This window comes from Diadema antillarum, unplaced genomic scaffold, assembly GCF_040938485.1.
Source record: "Diadema antillarum isolate AM-2024a unplaced genomic scaffold, OU_Dant_1.0 seq00000382_RagTag, whole genome shotgun sequence".
In the NCBI taxonomy this organism is placed as follows: Eukaryota; Metazoa; Echinodermata; class Echinoidea; order Diadematoida; family Diadematidae; genus Diadema; species Diadema antillarum.
The window spans coordinates 3,642,529-3,664,482 of record NW_027271380.1 but is presented as its reverse complement, the minus strand read 5'-3'; the positions used below and the strand labels follow the sequence as shown (position 1 = coordinate 3,664,482).

At 38.1% G+C, this 21,954-nt stretch overlaps 1 protein-coding gene across 1 annotated transcript; it reads left to right on the top strand.

The window, feature by feature from the left end:
• The first annotated feature begins 308 nt into the window (after window positions 1-308).
• On the top strand, window positions 309-12,485 carry LOC139731625 (uncharacterized). Its single transcript, XM_071642517.1, has 5 exons — window positions 309-526; window positions 5,246-6,832; window positions 7,290-7,351; window positions 8,503-8,739; window positions 10,503-12,485. Exons 1-5 carry the CDS (start codon window positions 421-423, stop codon window positions 10,611-10,613), a joined length of 2,103 nt encoding a protein of 700 aa, XP_071498618.1. The 5' UTR covers window positions 309-420; the 3' UTR covers window positions 10,614-12,485.
• Window positions 12,486-21,954: the final 9,469 nt, after the last annotated feature.

The window sequence follows — 21,954 nt, the reverse complement described above, 5'->3', positions numbered from 1 at the left end:
GAAGAGATCGGGCTTCATTGTGACCCTGTGCATTGTGATTAGTTTAATCACCAATTTCGTCACACCTTCCTTCATGTTCGACTCGAGCAAGTTGACTTCTTCGCAACAATAGCAAGACTCCCAATTCCCCCCCCCCCCCCCCCCCACCCGCGCAATCTGTTATACACTTTAGACTGGATTCGGGGGAATTTGCATCACAATAGGCGTTATTGTTAGAACGCCTCTCGGGGGAAGCCAGTCGTGAACTGTGTGGCAATAGGCGTTGTTGAATCACGCACGTTCCCCTACCTGCAATGCAAACTGATTGTTCACACAGTCACTGGTGTACACCTATTGGACTGGTATCATTGGTGACGTGTGGTCTCCTGCGTATTACACCACAGGACCTGTTTGGTTCGAGTAAGCGGATATCCCGAGCAGATGATTACGACTATGGCCGACTTTAAGTTTTGTACCTTGCTCATTTGTTTTATTACGACTCTCTCTTCCGCATGGCTAGTATGTGGATTGCCACTTCAGGAAAACGGTGAGTATAGTTTCCTTGCCAGTTTTTGAGGGAGTTGCGTGTTTGGCTTCAATCATGGAAATAGGTAGGCTCTACTGACGTTATTGCATAATACCTTCAGAAAGGAATACGCTTGAATATGTTTAGCCTGATATAGACACATTATACAGACCTAATCAATTTTAAAGCACTGTAACTAAACTCGTCGATAACAACTTCGCATCCAAAACGTAAAGAAAAGGTGATTCAATGGATCATGCAATGAGTCAGATACATTGCTATAGTGCAAGTTGCATAACTTTCCAACTTTTGTGACAGAAACTAGGGATATGATTCGAATGCCTTTTGAGAGAGGTCTGTTTAAAGCTGGCATACATGTACATGTAGATCCCCATTAAGTTTTTGACATGACTGGTACTGTCCATTTTGACATCAGATCATTTTTTTTTTTTCATACAGACAACTTACCCTTTAGTTTAGAGGAAACGGTTGTGTCTAATAATATAATATTATAACGTCGTGAAAAAAACTGTTATACAGAAGGATACATCAGACAATGAAGGTTAGGCGTTAATGTCTACAAAGGTCTCCGGCTAATACGTGTGAATTGTAGATTGTCTTTTCCCCCCGTATTAACAGACTCAGCGACTCATACCCAAAGAAGTACAGTTCATATTTTCTCTTGTGTCACTTGGTTTGGTACACAATGAAAAAAAAAATCATCTTTTTCTGTTCTTAATGTTTAAAGGGATAAATAGCCTAGTAGCACGAAGAGGATAATCTTTTTTGGGAGGTACTGTAGGTGGGCCACTTCATCGGGTTAGCACCCTTCTCTTTCCGATGAATGAGTGAAGTGGGATCTTTTATGTGCTTGGATTGAGTTTCCCTCACACGGAACCACAATATTTATTTAATGTTCTATCCGAGGGCTTGCACGATACTGCGATAAGCTGTTTCTTGTGGTCGTTATCTCGATTGAAGAAAGCATGAGTACGCACACAGATATAAGTATTGCCCCTTGAGAAAGTTAACCGAAGATATAAAAAGATTACACTGTAAATATTTGGCGAAAAGCAAAGAGGAAACACGTATCACTCTTTTTTTTTAATGCTGGAGACGGAAGATAAAGACCTTTCTTATAAGCTACATGGACTTTTCTATTTCGATACATGGATGGTTTGTGATTATCACGTTGCTCGTTCTGAACCTCACCAAGCTGTAAATTTGCTCTAGATCATGTTTTTAGGTACTGAAGCAAGTAGTGCACATGATATGTTTAGCATAGGTGCGTTCGAGCAGACCTCAGTTGTTCTGAATTCAATTTGTGATGCAACTCGTTTACTCATTATGTGACTTCCGGTATAAGCATTAATATTGTTTTGTCCCTTTTTGCGTTTGTTTGTCTTATAACATACATGGTTAACATACCTGGTTTGAGACTTGAAGTTATACTCATTTGCCCTTGTCCTTCTCCATATTGTGGGTACGGTGGCAAACAAACTTGCATTTTTGAAAATAGAATGACATTAAAATAATTATTACTCAGACTTATGTTTGTCCCTTTCTTCCATGCTTTCTCGGTGTTAGATTTGAAAGAATTGAAAGAGTTTCAACTCATGCGCATGGTCGGACATGAACACCCTGCAACATAAAGCAAATCAGCCAAACATGCCTCGTGCTACTCTTTAATACTGTCCTTCGAACCTGTGTCACATAATACTTACTTACTTGGTATACTTGGGTGTAGAGACTGGAAGCAAAGCTTATTTGTCCCTCATTACAATTCTGTTCCGTCTCAGGTAGGGTTCATACTTGATTGGATCATTTCACCAGTATCTTTCTACATGTAGGGAAGACTTGAATTGGTTTATGGTGGTAGCATTGATGACTTCCTTAGGTAGTGCATCCCATTTGTTTACATTTCTTATCGAGAATACATTAAAATTTAACTACACAATCCAATGCTTCATAACATGTTATCAGGCTACTTGTCTTTTATTTGATTATAAAACCTCACTATACATTGAATGGCAAATACATATCATAACTTTAGTCTTAACTCGTGTTATTATCACTAGCAACAAAGTTTGCCAATTGGCGTACAAGCATGCTGAGAGTCAACGTTTTCCGTTTTTTTCAGGAGACACACCAGGATAATTAAATGAGGTGATATGGCACTTTAATATTGTTACCTTCTTCATCTTAATCACCTCAGAGGAAGATATTTTCAAAGTGAAACTAATCTAGATGTAGCATGGGAATGCAAGCAATCAGTTCTGGACAAAATCAGCTGTAATAAGAAATACTCTTGTACTTTATCCGTTCTCATGCCCAGTAACTACAGATAGATAATTGTCGTCGAGTAGAATGAACAAATAAGATAAGATGTTGTACAATGCAGAAATCATGGTAATGCAGTAATATATATACAATAATGAAATAAAACTAACCTTGATGACAAGGAAATATGTTATCAAGGTATCATAAACCAGGCTCAAATGATCGCATTAATATCTCGTGGGAATGATCACAGACTGTCGAGTCTCAAATCAAATCGATTTGTTAGCATGTTGACTCAAGCAAAATGTGACACATGTGTTAAATGTAAACAAGTGAGGTATCTCACGTGCTCAAATTAAACTGTTCTAATTTGTCCATCAGATACGGTTTGTACAGTAAATCAACAATGTTGCAAAACTCCTCACATTTGCAAGTAGTTAACACATGTAGAATTAATTTGCCGCACTGTTATCATAAGTTACATTGTTATTCCATTACGCACTGTGCAGAAAACTATATACATTTAGGACACATAACTTACATCGAAATTGAATTGAAGAGCAATAGAGAATGTCACGTGGCGCGTATGAATGATCAATCTATCGATGATTGGAACCACAGACAAAAATGATTCAGTTCCATCTTTAATTACGGGAGGAGCCAAAGCAAAAAGTTAATTGCATCTTTAATCACAGGAGACCTGAGTGCCCGTAATCTAGTTACCTATACCTGCTTGGCAGACACCGACACAGACCAGCAGACACACTTGCTCTGAGTTTGCAGTTGAAAACATGTCTTTTGCCCGATCTTATTTTCAGCTACGCGATTGTTTGCCAATTAGCTTGAGTCATGGGAGACTTACTGTTTGTTCGCCTCGTTAGTAAACCACACAACTGTCCATGCTAATGCAAATAGACGTCATTTGCGCAAATAATTTCGTTTTCCCTGCATATACATGCTACAATCAACATAACGCCGTCGCCATTAAAGACGGTTTTCATTCGTAGCATAAATATATCTATAATGATAATACATTTATACATAATGTATAGCGTATCTGTAGCAGACCAGAAAAGGGGAAATAATCATCCAGAAATTTGTCATGCTGTAGTAAAACACCAACAGTTTACTTACAAAAGCACAAATTTTTAGAGCACCCTTCCCCTTTTCGTGTGATTTTGAATACAGACGTAAATAAACTGTAACTTAAACATTGGTGTTGAGCTACAGCATGATACATTTCTATGGGATTATTTTGCATCTGCTGTTCTCCTACTGTCCATGACCCTATATGACCAATTATGTTTGGCAGTGAAGGAAATCGAAATATTCAACAAAAACCTCGTGATCCTTCTTTTAACGTCTGGCCTTCTCACTCTCTAACTGCTGGACAAAAGGTTAAGGATTATGAAGAAGACAATTTGACAATGAATATCACACTTAAATAAGTATGGTCACAACTCAGAGCAGGGGCCGACCGATTTGCATCCTGCTCTTTCGTCGCAGAAATTTTAACTCCGGATCAAAACTTCAGCGGCGACCGACCGATGCTCTAAAAATCAGTCGCACCCGGTAACACACCTATAGGTGCCCGACCGAAATGATCTAAAAACTCGCCAACCGGTCGCCGAGCAGGCTAATTTGGGGGGGTTGTGACCGTAGCCCCCACTAGACTGCAAAAACACACGTAAGGAGAACTGAATACCTGGTGTAAGGAATCAATTTCAGCGTGACATCTCATCCTAGTGTCGGACTTGAGCAGTTGAAGGTCAAGTCCTAGACCAATGTAGGTATTTACATAAGCAAAACAGGGGGCATCGTGGCTAAACCAATGGGCATATAAATTGATTTCAGCCCTTCCATGCAATGACCATAGTCTGGTCATTATTTGAATACGTGGGCGTTCTCTGGTTATGTACAAAATATGTACGATGTTATAGTAGCCCTTATTTGTTTTAGATTGTAATTTCTCATTTTGATACCTGTGCATCAAATGTTTTGATATATCATGCATGCGCTAGTCATACTTAATCTCAACCGTCCTTTGCGGCAGGTTGTGAATAACGGTTTTTCCGAACAACATTCTTCACAAATCACGATCGCGTAAGGATTGTGTTTTCAGAAAGTCCCTGAGAAACAAAATTTGACCAACTCTGATGGGCAGTGGTTGTATCGCACCATTGATTCCACAGGACAAGATAGAGCCTCGACAATTGTGAACTCAACACGACTACTATGTCTTTACCTTCAAACATTAGATATTCTCTGTACTGCATCAAAATTAGGTATAGGATTAATGAGTGTTCCATCGACAGTAAACTGTTGTTGCTTTATTTTGGAGGGCACACCTCTTGACAGTCGTGTATAACGCATCTAAACATTTGTAGATTGACGCGTGCAGTATTTAAAAAATCATGTTTCTGTGCACTTATTCTTTGAACATTTGCTAATCTTTTTCAGTCAATGATGGTGACGTACCCTCAAAGCAACCAGAGGCAATAAATTCCGGCTCAATGTTCCCATCTGGCATGCAACCTCCGCCTCCTGGTGCACTCAACGATGGTGCCGTACCAGTAAAGCAACCACAGTCAGCCAACCCTGGTTCCATGTTCCCATCTGGCATGCCACCTCCGCCTTCTGGTGCCCTCAACGATGGTGCCATACCAGTAAAGCAACCACAGCCAGCCAACCCTGGTTCCATGTTCCCATCCGGCATGCCACCTCCGCCTCCTGGTGCCGTCAACGATGGTGCCATACCAGTAAAGCAACCACAGCCAGCCAACCCTGGTTCCATGTTCCCATCCGGCATGCCACCACCGCCTCCTGGTGCCGTCAACGATGGTGCCCAACCAGTACAGCAACCACAGCCAGCTAACCCTGGTTCCATGTTCACATCTGGCATGCCACCTCCGCCCCCTGGTGCCCTCAACGATGGTGCCATACCAGTAAAGCAACCACAGCCAGCCAACCCTGGTTCCATGTTCCCATCTGGCATGCCACCACCGCCTCCTGGTGCCCTCAACGATGGTGCCCAACCAGTAAAGCAAACACAGCCAGCCAACCCTGGTTCTATGTTCCCATCTGGCATGCCCCCTCCTCCTCCTGGTGCCCTAAACGATGGTGCCCAACCAGTAAAGCAACCACAGCCAGCCAACCCTGGTTCCATGTTCCCATCTGGCATGCCCCCTCCTCCTCCCGGCGCACTGAACGATGGTGCCGTATCACCAAAGCAACCACAGTCAGCCAACCCGGGTTCAGTGTTCCCATCTGACATACCTCCACCGCCCCCTGGTGCGGTAGACAACGTTGCACAAACTACCATTCAGCGGGAAAGTCAATATCAGACAATACCTTCAAGCAACCATCCCAATTCTTTGCCCGGCAAAAGTCAAAGTTCAAACTCTCCCGCCGAATCACCGGATAACGCCGTTGCTGAGCCAAACTACCTCACCGGATTTCAAACACCAAATAATGCCGCTCCGCCAACGGGACAAGAGGTGCCTATCCTTAACCCTTCCCAGCAACACACTGAGGTTAACAATCAAACTGCCTCGGTTATTCCAACAGGGAATATAGCGGATGATGCTAGCCAAAACATTTCCCCCAATAATCCGAATGCCGTTGCTCCATTTAGCCCAGATAGTGTGTCTCTGACGGATGGCGCGAAACTAGCCGAAGAAACAGGAAGCGTTGTACATTCTGAGACACAAAGCAGCCCAGATGAGGCATCTCCCAACGAGCAGGGCGTAGATGGAAACCTAGCACAACCACAGGATGAGACAAAAGTTATTCAAGTTGGCATTGATACCGTTCCCGATAAGGAATCTTTTGAGGAAAGCATTGTCATAGTAGAGGAAGAAGGACCTGAATCTTCGGATTATTCATTTATGAACTCGTTTTTTGACTTACAATCAGAGGACGAAAGTGATTATTTCGGAATGAATGCATTTGACTCGTACACAAGCCCGGACTATGATTTTGGCGGGGAAGAAGATCAGACGGAAATGACAATAAATTTTGGCGTCTCCAGCAGTGACACTTATGGTGGTGAGTGTCATCTTTATATTTTGCTGTTAATCGTAGGAGTTTGCACAGACGTATATTGTACGAAAAGTTACTAACTTTAAGGACTCTGAAAGTGAATTAGCGTTGAAAAATGAGGCCTTCAGCAAATGGAGATACCAGATACCCACCCAAATTAAGATTGTGGTAGCCATGTATACAAACCGAAAGGATGGATTGCGATCGTGTCAATACTGTGTCTGACACAACACGTTTCATCAGAGATGACGTCATACACAGACATTAGGTTGTCATGCTCTTTGCAGATAATGAGTGATGATTCATGATAAGCGTTAGATCGCGTAATAATCAAACTACGTTCCTGTCATACATTTTATCGATGCTCCACCGGTGTCTCTCGCATTTGATTGTTGCTGTAGTTAAACCGTCAAAGCATCACTTTTGGCTTTTAACTAGTATGTTCTGTCCCTTCTTCTCACAGAAATGGAGAGCTCATTCTATTCCAATTTGGACTGGATTCTGAGCGATGGGAGTGAATCTTATGTAAGTATCAGAATTCTTTTTTTTAAACAGGCATTTCATTTTCCAACCTGGTTTGTCAGAAACATAGGGATGAAAAGAGAACCATTAATAACTTCTCAAAAGAGAGCATTAACGTGACGTTAGTCCTTGCTGAAATATGTGAAAATAACAACAATGAAATGGGAAGCGGATGTTCAGTGGTACCACAGGCATCGCGTTGGTTTTCACTGCGAGTAACATTGTAGGTGGCTCGGTTTAATTTTCCCCTATTAAGTATTGTGTTAAGTGTGTGATACCTGATTCAAAGGCAGCATTTTTCCTTTTCAGTGTTACGAGTTAACAAAATACCTGTCCCCACCAGTTGAAAATGACCCTAATGATAGCAGGGTATATGTCGCTTAAATTTCTCACTTGTTTGGAAGGTAACAAGTCACATGTGATTGATATAATTAATACGCATGACGTTAAATGTCCATTTGCGTTTACAATAAAAAAACTAACCAACAGACTTGAAATTGTGACACACACCATAACGAGGATCCTGATCTATTCACAATCAATATCTCCTTTAAAATGTGTGACATTAATGTTTAGATAAAATCGTACGAGTAAGGCATTCATGGCATATATTATTATTATCTTTTGGTACATTAGGAAAGACTGATAATGAAGTCCGAAGTCCTAAGGCAGTGAATTATAACAATCGTAAGGGGAGGGGGAGGGGTAGGTGAAGTGGCAATACTTTCCTTCTTGCACCACCAAGTTGTAATAAAGGATATTTGAGTTTGATTGTGCTTTTGTATATCATATTTTGTATTTGAGTATTTGAAGTTGATTTGTAGTGTAGGTTATATCATTGTATCTTGTTTTGATGTTCATGACATTTCTTTTTTTATCTGTACATAATGTGAGCAGGGCCCCGTGGTAGAACATTCAGCCAACTGAAAGGGCTATACCTGCTAAAAAATAAATGAATAAATGAATAAATAAATAGATAAATAAGAAAGTAAATAAATAAATAAATAAATAAATAAATAAGAATATAAAAAAATTATACATACCGGAAGTGCTGTCAAAGTGGCCCAAGGAAAAAGCAACAAAAAGCAGAACAAAACAAAATGAATCTCTACGAGTGAATCACAGGGAAATCATTTTGTATGCCTTTACTACAGGAAAACAGCGACAGTGATTCACGATTTGAAGTGGTCGAAGAAGCAGACGTTAAGCAAGAACATAACTGGGGAGACGACTGGAAGCCGGAGGATCAGGAACCTATCATTCCGGACGTCACAGTCGGGCTCGACGATGATATGCAGGCCGGTAGTTTGCTCATCCTCTACTGCATTCCCGCTATCATCCTGGCGGTCTTAATTATATTGGCGTGGCGAAACTATCGAGGGAGAATAAAGGCAAGTATAGGTGCAATGGAAGATCACTGTTGCCATTTGTGTCCATAAAGTATAATATCTTAGGTTTCAAGGAGGGATTGATTGGATATAACTGACGTATTTCTCCTCCAGACCTGATGATGATTTGTTTAAACCAGTTTGCACAAGGTCCTGTTATTATTAACTATATATTTCACCAGGAAGTGAATTGATATCATTAGAGGATTCTAAGTTATTTTGTTTCAAGATGCTCCTTTGCTGCCTTTGAACCAGTCTGTTCCATTGAAGTGAAATGAAAACGGAAGCGTTCAAAGTATTGCAACTGTCTGTTCGACTGATAAACCTTCAGTATTTGTGGACTCGCGTAGATGATCATTCTGCATGATTAGGATAAGTTTGATAATTAAAAGTCACTCGTCCACTTCCATTTTTTTTGTATGGGTTTTAACATTTTGAACAACACTTATAGTAGAGATATTCCTTTTAAAGCATATATCTACTTATTTTTCATAGCAAGTTCTTCGTAATCGAAGCAAAGCATTGTCCTAGTTGTGGCCGTTGAGGGCGGATATAGCATTATCAATTTGTGCGGAAGCGTGGTTCGTTTTTAGGTGTTGGATATAACAATATATCATGCTCAAAGAGAAAATCAATCTGAAACAGCATTTAAAAAAGAAATAATGCTTCTGTAAAATCAAACAAAGCAAAACAAACCAAACAAACCTGTCACCATATCTGGTGGGGTTTTTTTGCGAGATGCTTAGAAATGACTTTGTGAAAATGTTAAAGAACATACTTCAAAGAGGAATTCAACGTTTATAATTATTATGAAAATCGATTTCGAAATGTTTGATATATCCAAAGCAAAGTAAACAAAGCGAACGTAATAAACGTTGGGTCCCACCTTATACAAGGATTGCTTTGTTTTGGATATATCAGTCATTTCAAAACCAGTTTTCATCAAATAAATTTTGAATTCCCTTTAGAAGTATATTGTCTTCTGTATTTCAAAAGAGGTTTCTCATTATCTTAAAAACTGAAAAAAAAAATAATCATTAAAAAAAAAAACGTTGAAAACCTGAAATCCCATTTTAACCGTTACTGTATTATCTCTTTCAATGTGCAAATTTTCATTTCGGCATGACATATCCTTTTTCACGGTCTTATTAAAGAGTGTCGTTTCGCGAGAGAAACTCGAGTATCTCCTTGTTAATTTTTTTTTTTTTTTTTTAATGTACGAGACCTGAAAGTAATAATAATCCATGACTCAGTTTAAATTTATTCCTGATGTGTATATATTGTTTGTTGTTACGTCGATTAAGCCTCCAATAAGCCGAGCGGTATTTATGAATGTACCATGGATATTGTGTTTATTAATAGTAATGATCACAGTAATCATTCTGGAAGGCTTGGAGAACCCTTCCGGCCTTCCGTAACTACCGCATCTGTGACCATTATGACATTTTGTTTCGTCCACGATATAAACAAATTGTGTGTAGTTTCGTTCATTTTCAACAGCGGAAGGAGAAGGATAGAAATATAAGATTAAGTCATTCTTTCCATACTCTTAAGTAAAAAAAAGAAAAGACACCCTGTCTGTAACATTTTCCATGATGGTGAGAAGTGCAACAGACTGAATTGAATTGAACTGAATACTGCGAAACTCCAACCACACCCCTTGAAAAGATGGAAAGGATTGCTCCATTATTCACTTAAAAGAGTGAAACCAAGATTGCAATAAACTATTGCTATTGACTTCTCTATTTCATTTATTTTTATCACAGGTTGTCACTGTCGCTCCTGCAGCGAAGAATTATGATTGGAGAGAGAAGTCTGGTTCCAGGGAGCAACTAGAGCCGATGCTGGCACGAGGAGCGGACGAGGATGGATATTAAAGAAGAGATCCGTGAAACCATTGTGGGGGCATTAAAGGGGCATTCCAGACGATTTTTGTAATTTCACATCGTGTAGTACATAAATCAACAGTTTATTTACAGATTTGTGGAATATATTGTGGCCCTTGAGCAGAGAAACTAATACTTACTCTGAAAAACATTAAACAAATTTACACTGAACAGTGCTGATGACACAGAAGCCTCACATATTTCAGAAATGTAGCAGTGTAATTCCATTACACTTTACCACTTGCTTAACAAGTTCACCTGTGTAAAATCTATGCCTGCCTTCGTCTTTAGATCTATACTTCCTTGAGCCCCAACTCATGCATTCTTATGTTGAGGCTGCCATGTCATCATCCTTTTTCATTGCAATTTGTTGTAAATTGTGGAAACATTCTTTAATATTCCCTATTCTAATCACTATAAGTTCTGAAACTCTGTACTTAGTATAACTTATTTATAGTTGTTGAAATGTAAAAGTCTGCAAAAAAAAAAATCCGGAGGTCTCCTTTTTAATAAGTCTTGTTTTCTCTCACTCTCTCTCTCTCTGGACGAATTAACATTCGAACACGTGTGGCAATCATAATCAATTTAACCCTTGATTGTTTTATCACATACGCCATACCTCTTTACACCGTGTAGGATTATTTTGTAAAGCCGTTGAGCAGGCATGATTATGTGTATAAAGATTCTGTTCCTAAATACTGTTCATAGCATTGATTTAAACTTTCAGAGTGTGTTTGCAAATAACTGAAAGTATATCACTAAAGATTAAATTTTTACGACTTATCTCGGGGTTTTTTTTTAGATTGTGGCTTCCACACACGTGACTAGTTATGTGGCCTGGAGGATATGTCAGTTGTTGTTTTTTTTAATCGCAGACGTTATGAACATATGTCCCATGCTCATTCTATCAAGATATATTTGGAATGCCTGCTTAAGAGCTTGCGTATCTTACAAGTCATACTGTTGTTATGTTTACATACTTTATGCGAAAACCTGCAAATGTCTGAGTATTTTCTGCAAGTAGATGTTTGTTGTCACTTTTTCTGCAATATTTTTAAGAGTCACAGAATCATTTCTTTCTGTTGTGGATGTTCTATGAATTCTACGTCATTTCTTCCATACTTCCAATGTTTGTTTGTTTTGTTCTCTGTTATGTCATGAATGAATGCATCTTGAAGATCCGATTATAATGTGTCCACACTTTATGCGAAGACTTCCGCTTGTCTGAGCGTATTTTCTGCCAGGACATGCGTGATGTCAATATTGTCTGCAATACCTTTTGAAAATAGTCTCATAATTATCTCTCTCTCTCTCTTTCTATCTTTTTTTATTATTTCTTTATACTTAACTTTCATGCCGCCTTTGTTTGTTTGTTTGTTTATTCATTCCACTTCTGTTTCAGTATTTCTCCTTTATTTAGTTGAAGCAACTCAACATCCTTGCAAATTGCCTCAGCGCATGGTGTCATGTGCCAGGAAATGAAATCAGTGTCAAAATCATACACACCAGCGTTTGGGGAACAAATTTAATGTTTGAAAAGAAAGTTACTCGTGATTGGTCGACCCAGCATACCGTGCCGAATTTGGGAAACAAATTCGCATTATTTTGTTTTATTGTTCTTTATGTGAACTGCAGAAATAACTGATTATCGTTACACGATTCTTCCTTCCTACTAACCTTTTACCTCCAAGTCTTCCAGATAGCATGTCTTTATGGCTGAATATAGTTCTCTTGTACAATGTATTATACAGATTCTAACTTATCTTGAAATTGTAATGTAACGGTGCAGAAAGTATTTGCTAATTATGATATTTTGTATATTTTGTAAAGTTACAAAATATTGAGATATTTTGTAAACACGTAGGAGCCAAAGCACTGAAAAAAAAAGAAATGTTTGTTCATTGGATTCACTTAAAAGATCAGTTAAGTAATCTATGATATTTCATTGTTTTGTTTTTTATTTGTTTCCCTGTGAAGTTTTGTCCTTGCAAGTTACATAATGTGCATTATCATAATGCAAACTTCATAGGAGTGTATGACTTCATTGTGCACTCTTTTTTTCAAAAATAACATCAAAAGCAGTTGGGTTATCTCACATGCTCACTCCGCACTTTATTGTTCAATAAACAGGGAGAACTGCACAGTGGCTGAGTTTTTGTTGTCATGAGTGAAGTCGAAATAAAATATTTGAATGAAATGAGCATGGTTCGCACTCCGGAAGAGTCTCTGTTGTACAAAAAATGATATCTTAACATAACAAGCAGTGAAATAGCTTTGTAGCTGCAAGTATAATGTGAATCTACTTGATATGTATGTGTGTGTGTGTGTGTGTGTGTGTGTGTGTGTGTGTGTGTTTGTGTGTTTGTGGTATCTGTTTGTGTATGCTGAAATGTGGATTTCAAAGAGGATTGAACTTTTATTAATAGTGTATCATCTATCCTTGTTACGAAAGGTGCACGTCACGAGAGCGACACCCGCTAGTAATACAGCCCAAAGGTTCAACACTATAAAGCAAACAAGGTCCACAAGACCGACACATCAAGCCCCGTGTTATATGTGTCGAACTCGTGAGCTGTTTTCACTTAATGTCGAACTCATGGGCTTTATTTGGCTTGTGTCGGTCTCGTGGGCTGTATGACTCGTGGGTGTCGGTCTCGTGGGATGACCCCGTTACGAATGCGATAGGTTTCATCAAATGCATACATACACATACATATGTATAAATACGGTATCCACTCACTATGTGCGTGTTTGTGTATCTCTCTCTCTCTCTCTCTCTCCCTCTGTTTTCTTATATGCCAAAAGGGCTGAACTTCTTTCAATCATATTGAAATATGGGATTTTTTTTTATCCAGATTTAATATATATATATATATATATATATATATATCTTGTCTAACGTGAGGTATATGTATCACTGGAATGATTCATTTTTGCTCAATCTAATTATAGACATACTTTATAATGATTACAAGTGGTTGGATAATCTGTGTCGCGATCAAAGTCTTAGTATGCGAGAAGAGGAAAGACTTGTGCATAGCACGCAATGACAGGTTTCAACACTCTTTGTCAAGCTTTTGGTCTTTCTTGCAGACCTTCATCGGGCAGTATAGACATGAAAAAATAAATGACTCTTTAGCATTATACACAAAGAGACTACACACAACAGCTGTATCAGTCGAACTTGTGGGATCAGTAAGTCTATAATGATAGTATGTCAATGTTCACAGTGTGCGAAGGCTATGCATACTCGAATTGTTCGCTACATATATATCAAAGGAGGTATAATAGCAACGAAAAATGGGCTTCTCAGGTTATTGGCTTTGTGACATACAGTCATGACAGTGTAAGAATTAATCAGGAATGTGAGGATGAAAATTACTGTGATATTGCCTATAAATATTGCCTATATGATAACAAATCGATTCATTGGGCAAGGGTTCCCTTAGACTGTAGCTGTTAGAGATATGTACCCGGTAGGCATGATGGTTGTCAGGTCACTTTATTGTAATCTAGAGCCTGCACGGGGTAATGGTTCATTGTAACTAAATCTATGTTTGTATTATAATCCATGTGATAAATATGTTGTTATGATTCTCGGTATTTTATTGCATTTAGAGCCTGCACGGGGTTATGATCCATTGCAACCAAATCCACGTCTATACCATAACCCATGCGATAAATATTTTGTTATGATTCTCAATATTTACTAAAACTGCCTGCAATTAATGCTTTGTTGTCGTTGTTGATAAATACCCTTTATAATAATAACAATAAGTTAAAAAATGTGTTTGGGTGGTTTTTTTTTTCTCTCTCTCTCTTGGTCGAAATATTTTTCTGGTTAATTGGCATCCCAATTCAGAACTCCATCAGCTGATGTTTTAAATATCTAGGTATGCTCCCAAATTACTCAACCTTTTAGCAGTCAACGTACACAAGCTAAATTTCATTATCATTATTGCAACATGCTTAAGCATCTTATACAGGTTGTATAGTTATCCAGGGTGAATTGTTCAGTTTGTTCTTTTTGTTCAGGATGGCATCTGCAAACGGGTGCCATCTGAACTGACAGTATCAGCCGAGTATTGTATTCTTCTCCACTGACGCAGTGGACCGGCTGCACAGTTTAATACAGTTTATTACAATATACTATGTCAACTTGTAACTTGCTCGAATTTGATGTGTGCCTTGCTCGCTATAGAGTTGCCCTTGGCAACCGTGTACTTGCCCTATCTAATATTATACTGGCCGTCGGCGGTCCCAGCGTGTTGGTCTTCTTGGGGCATAGGGATGGGGTGATCTTTTGCGCTGCAGCTATGGGAGAGGAGGAATCCGTATAGAATTAATGATAAAAACGGTTTATTTATAGATGTTCCTTGTGAACAAGCCCATTGCTGGTTCTCTCCAAATTGATTCTTCGGGCAAGGATTTCCTTCCTAGAGTTGCCCTTGGCAACCTAGTATTTGCCCTATATACTGGCGGTTGGCGGTCCCTATGAGACTTGAGATGTCTTCTCTTCTGTCATAACACAATACGTATCATATACATATGTTCCTTCTATTGAATGGATAGAGAATAATTACCGGAGTTTTATTATAACTTATTTTGTAAATATTAGTATACATGCTTATGACAAACTGTTCTCTTTATGTTTGTGCCAACTAAGATCGTATTAATGTTACGTATAGGACGATCCTATTTTCTTTTGTAGATAACGTTATTTCAAGAGACAACGATATAATGTGTAGCTGCAATATTGCAACAATCTCCACAGTCATATTGTTCTCTACTGCCCTCTACAGGTGCCCTCGTGGACTCAAGCAACGGACAACACGCTCACCCTTTAATACGCAATTCAATAGACACAGCATTCAATTCAATTAATGATGATGACATTTTTTTTAAGCAGGACCTTCCTTTGAACAAAACGAATCAAATATCAATCAAAATGACACTTTTTTTGATAATTATGTTTCCGACAGTTTTAATTCATCGCCGCAAGAATTAGATTATGATTTTGACACAGAGAACCAATTGCAAAGTCCGTCTTCTGAATATCTTACTCAAACCCAATTCAACAATGTTGTCCAGGAATATGATAGTACTACTTTTTCTCTTTTACATTTTGATATTAGGAGTATTAATAAGCACTTTGAAGAATTGAGGTTATTTTTAAATAGTCCCATTATGCATAATATCTCGGCGGTAAGTTTAACCGAAACCTGGCTCTCTCATGACTCCAGTCTTCCATTCGCTCTCGACGGGTACGATTTAGTGGTTAATAACAGACAAAATAGGGTAGGTGGAGGTGTTGCCATTTATGTTTCACAAAATTATGATTATGTAGTTCGTGATGAGTTTACCAGTATGACTGATTTTTTTTTAGTCTTTATTTTAATATTGAAATCACAGCTCCAGGCAGTAAAAATGTAATCATAGGTGTAGTATATAGACCACCAAGAGCGAATACTAAATCATTTTTAATTTATTTTTCGGATCTGGTTAAAAACCCACTTTTTATTAACAAAAATTGTTTTATGATGGGTGAATTCAATATAGATTTACTAAAACAGAATAATATGTCGCAAGATTTTTTGGAAATATTTTTATCTGCCTCTTTTTTACCCTTAATATCTAAACCCACACGTATAGTTAATGAATCTGTTTCTCTTATCGATAATATTTTTTTGTAATATTCTTCTTCCTCCTGATTCTTTTGTAGTACTCTCAGATATCACCGATCATTTCCCCATCTCGACTGGTCTTTCTTTAAATGAGACAGTTAATAATAAAAACAACCGTATATTTAAACGAAGAATTACTCATGAAAGTATAGCTAGGTTAGGTGCTAGTTTAGACACCGCAGACTGGTCCTGTATCTTTGATACAGATGATGTTAATTTGTCTCTTGAATATTTTATGAAGATTTTTATCCAACATTTGGACACTTGTATTCCAAAACGTAGAGAAAAATCAGCTAAGTATAAAAAAATACCCAGGCTCCCATGGATTTCAAAATCGCTCCTGCGTTCAATAAATAGAAATAATAATTTATATTACAGATTTAAAATGAAACGTACTGAGCAATCAAAGTTGAAATACACTAGTTACAAAAATACCTTGACGAAAATTATACGTATAGAAAAGAAAAAATATTATACTAATCAGTTACAATTTTACAGGCATGATATACAAAATACATGGAAAGTTTTAAAGCAAGCCATGAATATATCAAATGTTAAGTCAAATATTACAAAAATTAGATTTGATGGCGAAATTTTTGAAGATTCTCAGCAAATTTGTGATATTTTGAATGACCATTTTTCTTCCATTGGGGAAAGCCTGACAAGTAATATTCCTCCCTCCACAAAACATTTTTCCGAACATGTGGGTCCACCAAATTTTACTTCAATATTTCCAACATACACTCAGGAGATAATTAATATTGTCTCTGATTTTACCTCCTAAAAAAAAAGTGCTGGACACGATGACATCAGCAATTTTCTTTTAAAGGGGGTAATATCGTCAATTGCGGATCCTTTAGTGGTTCAGGAGCTACCTCATGAACAGGAAACAACTCTTTAAATGGTTGTAATTCACAAATACTAAATATTAAATGTGGGGTGCCACAGGGAAGTTTATTAGGTTCACTGTTGTTCAATGTTTACATAAATGATTTTTGTAGATCATCAGATGTTCTTTCTTTTATTCTCTTTACAGATGACTCAAATCTATTTTTTTCACACAATGATCTTCTTACCCTTGTTAATACAATAAATTCAGAATTAGAAAATGTTGCCCAGTGGATAAAAGCAAATAAGCTATCTCTTAATCTTCAAAAAACAAAATATAAGCTTTTTAGTAATTCTACTGAGGCATTACCTGTTGATATTGTTTTAGATGGTACTCCACTCGAAAATGTTTCCCATATAAAATTTCTTGGAATAACAGTTGACAATAAGCTTTCCTGGAAATTTCATATTGACAGTATATGTAAAATTATTTCACGTAATATTGGCATAATTAATAAGCTTAAGTTTTGTTTTCCTTTGTCGTCCTTGCTTGTATCATATTCATCCTTAATATTGCCATATTTAAATAACAGTATTCTCGCGTGGGGAAATACATTTAACATTTTTAGACAAATTACTTTTATTGCAAAAGAAATCACTCCGTGTTATATGTCATACCGCATTTTTGTCCCATACCGACCCACTATTTTATGAGCATAAAATATTGAAAATTAATGATTTGTATTTGTTTAATCTAGGACAATTTATGTATAATCATAATAAAAATAATCTCCCAAATATATTTGAAACAATGTTTCAAAGAAATCAATCCGTTCATAATTATCCAACACGGCAATCAAATGATTTCCATTTGCCATTTCTGAGAACTTTGTTGGTTCAAAACACATTCATCTACGATGGGCCAAAGTATTGGAATTCACTTCCCAACAATATTACAACAGCTCAATCTCTGAATTCCTTCAAGAATAAATTAAAATCATTTTTATTGAAATTTTACAACATCAGTACAAGATTTGATTGTACATATCAGATGTTTATCTGAGCCGACATGGACATAGACAAATGTTATCATCCCAAGATTTCTCATGCAAGCAATTGATATCGTTATAGACAAGGTAAAAATCTCAATAGACTTGACTTAAAGTTTCCTTAATTGTGCAGCTTTGGACCAATTGATAACAACTTAGACTTTGTGATGTTTTATCGTAAGGAGAGAGAGAGCTCATCAATGAACGTACACTCTAAGAAAAAAAAGGTTCTCAAATGGTTCTCGTCGGCTCCAAAATGGTTCTCATCAGATGATTCTCGCAAAATGGTTCCGATGAGCACCTATAAATGGTTCCCAATCGAAATGGTTCCGTTCGTCACCATTTGCTAGTATGCGACCCAGTCCCCGAGTGATATTTGTGGTAATCCTGCAGGTCAAACAATATCTTAAGGTCCACTTTCATTTTTGCCCTTGCTGTATATTCGAATGCCAGATGTAAGAATCACCAAAAATGTGGTATTGGTACAAAAATATTGTATTTGTTTCTACTGCTGTGATAATAAAAAGTACATATTGTTTTTTATCGTATACTAATGACTTCTCTTGGCTGCGTGCCAACTGACAGCTGCCACGATCCAATTTTAGCGCTCGATCAGATATGCGTACGCGTAAACGCACACATACTAGTACATGTACTGCACTGTTACACCACCGCATGGGAATCTTGTGTATGTAACCGTCGCTGCACGCGCCGCGGCTATGTAGCCCTGTGCTGCCTGCGTGCCTGCCTATGCAAACCTACCACCACTGCGGGCAGAGTGCCAATGCAATGCTAGTAGTACCGTGCATGCAGCGCAGCAGCAGACGGCTAGTAGACACACGTACATATCTATAATGCATCACACACACCCATTTGACGAACGGCACCCGGTAACGTTGTTATAGACATTAATTTTGTCAAAGTGGACTGGAAACGTGTCACTGATGTCAATTCCATTTTTGCCATGGCAGTCATCACAGTCTAGGAGAATAGGTAAGAGTTTTAGTTTTAATGTGGTTTTATCTCATTTTTAGATGACATTCGTTGGTAAGTCTACAAAATCAAGTTAGAACTAACAGTTATAGATTCATCACTCAGTTTTCGTTTTCAGTCAGTGATAACCTTTAACGGTTAGATCCTAATGTTCTAGATCTAATTTGATCGAAGCTGCTATCTTGTGTAATGTTTACCAGGTACAGTAGATCCAGATCTAATAATAACATGTTATGCCTAACGTTAACACTTTACAATTAGAAATTTGGCATAGCAATGCCATAATGGGCTAACAGAATAGCCCGAACAGACGCCGTGCGGAGCATGGCTGTCACGTTTTTACAGCGACTGGGCCGGGCTAAGTTACTTAGTTAGGCCTGTATGGAACGTTTATGCTTATTAAAAGTAGAGTCTACTAACTCCGAAACACAGCCCGGACGCCGAACACAAATATATAACTGTGTACAAGGAGCGCCCCGGGGTAAGGCCTATACCGGTAACGGTACATGCAATAAGGAAATTTGTTCTATATAAGTTATAACTGTTAGTAGAGCCAATAGAGGTCTGTCTACAGCCCATGCAGGAGGCCTACATTGCAGGTCAAAATCTCTTCAGTATGTTTTCAGAGGCTTGTTCTAAGTAAGGAGTCGCGTCATGTAATGCTGTGTTCTGTTTATCGAATTATAGCAATGACTTTGTTTTATTAACGCGGTGTAGGTCTAGTGAATTGTTTCTTTCAATTCATATGTCAGGAAAGTGGACACACCAACATGCACAGAAACCAGGGAACAAGTAACTCCGGCCGGGACGATAACCAGTACGGACGTGTTTGGGTCGCTGGTGCGGTTAGGGAACAAGGTAGACTCTACATTGATCAGAGAGACAGCCCGTGACAGACCGTTGACAACATCGGCCAGAACCATAGGCTTAACACTAGCCAAGAATGAGCTGGGCGGCCACAAGAATTCATCGATCAGAATAAGAGCCCGGGATAGCCCATCCACAGCATCAGCCAGAACCCTGCGGCTAGTCGAGAATGAGCTGTGTGGCTAAGACAATACATCAATCAGAATGACAGCCTGTGATAGCCCGTCGACAGCATCAGACAGAACCCTGGGATAGTCAAAAATGAGCTGGGTGCCCAAAAGAATACATCGATCAGAATGACAATTTTAGCCCGGATAGCCAGTTGACAGCATCGACCAGAAACCTACGCTAGCCAAGAATGAGCTGAGTTAAAGAGAAAACACTGATGCTGCCAGAGAAAACCTTTTAGAAATATGTAGATTAGCGTAGGTACGTCCGTTTGCATTGACTTATAGTGTATTTTATAGCTGCTCTTTCAGAATCTGCCGTCAACCCAAAATTCATGTCTGGCGACTTTTTGTTGGTTTGTTTGATGGAGGGTCACATGTTATGTTTTGTTATGATCCCAATACAGTATTTGGAACTTACAATGTACCAGTGACAATGTTTCATTATAAATTGCATTTAACAACTTTGAATCAACTGTATTGGAGGGGGGGGGGGGGGGGTAGACGTAATGAGATCAGACCAGATGCCAATCTGAGAAGTGGAGTCATTTATAGTTTTAAACTTTAAAAGCACAAACGGAAAATGCTCTTTATACTTCTCCAGTCATTGTGTGGTCGATTTCTGCACACTTTTAAAGTTTGCACCTAGACTGGTAAAACTTATTGCATTATTTTATACCCACGCTGGAATTACGTATTGTGTAGAGAATTGAAGATTATGTAATATTTATTTCAAAGCACTGATGCACCTCTTGTCACCAGTTTATGTTTTTGCAGAGATACAAAATGTACATGAACATGTACGTGGTGGTGGTGTTTAAAAGACTGTTGCCAAATTTGGTGAACAAAATGACAAATGCTAACAACATATTATTGTCATAGGCAGGTTATAGGACAGCAAATTCAAACCTCAGCTTTAGGCCTGCATTGTATATAGTTTACTCTAATGAATTCATGGCTCTGCTTTTAAAAAAGTGTAAATATTTATTGATTCCCAATGTTATATATTTTAGATCATGGTTGAGGAATTTTGTTCATTCATTCTTGTGAAACTGTGTGGGTGTGGTATCCTAGCTCTTTTCCCCTTGGGATTCTTATTATCCTTCACATTATAAAACAATGTGTTCTTTTGTGTGTGTGTGTGTGTGTGTGTGTGTGTGTTTTTTTTTTTTGGTAGGACATGCTGTAAATTGTCAGAGGTCATGATTAACCTGAATTGATACTCTTCTTGTATTTGCAGTATACTTTCAAATTGCAGAACAAAAAAAGAAAAAGAAAAAAGGTCACTCGTATACAAACAAAGATAAGTTAATTCAAGTACTCGACGTTACAAATGTGAAGTGAAGTGAAGTGGAGAAGTTTAAAGCTTATCCTCTCCCAAGTATCATACCAGCAAATAATGTATGTTTTCTGTGACAATACCAAAGGTCCTGTTTAATGGAATTGTTTTCCTGCCCTTTGTAGTTGCTTTTAGGACAAATATGCTTTAAAAAAAAAATCCAACACCAAACAAACTAGCAAATATGTGGAAAAAGTTCCTCATACTGCTTAAGTATTGTACTTGAATTCTGCCTATCTTAAGACTGACACAATAAGTGTATTTCATCCATGCAGGCATTATTTCACAGAGAATTAGAAATTTTGTTATGTATTTCAAAAGCCTGATGCACCTCTTGCTATTTCATATCATCTGTACAGAGATGTGTGATGGTGTTTCAAGAACTGCTCGGTACACAAATGACAA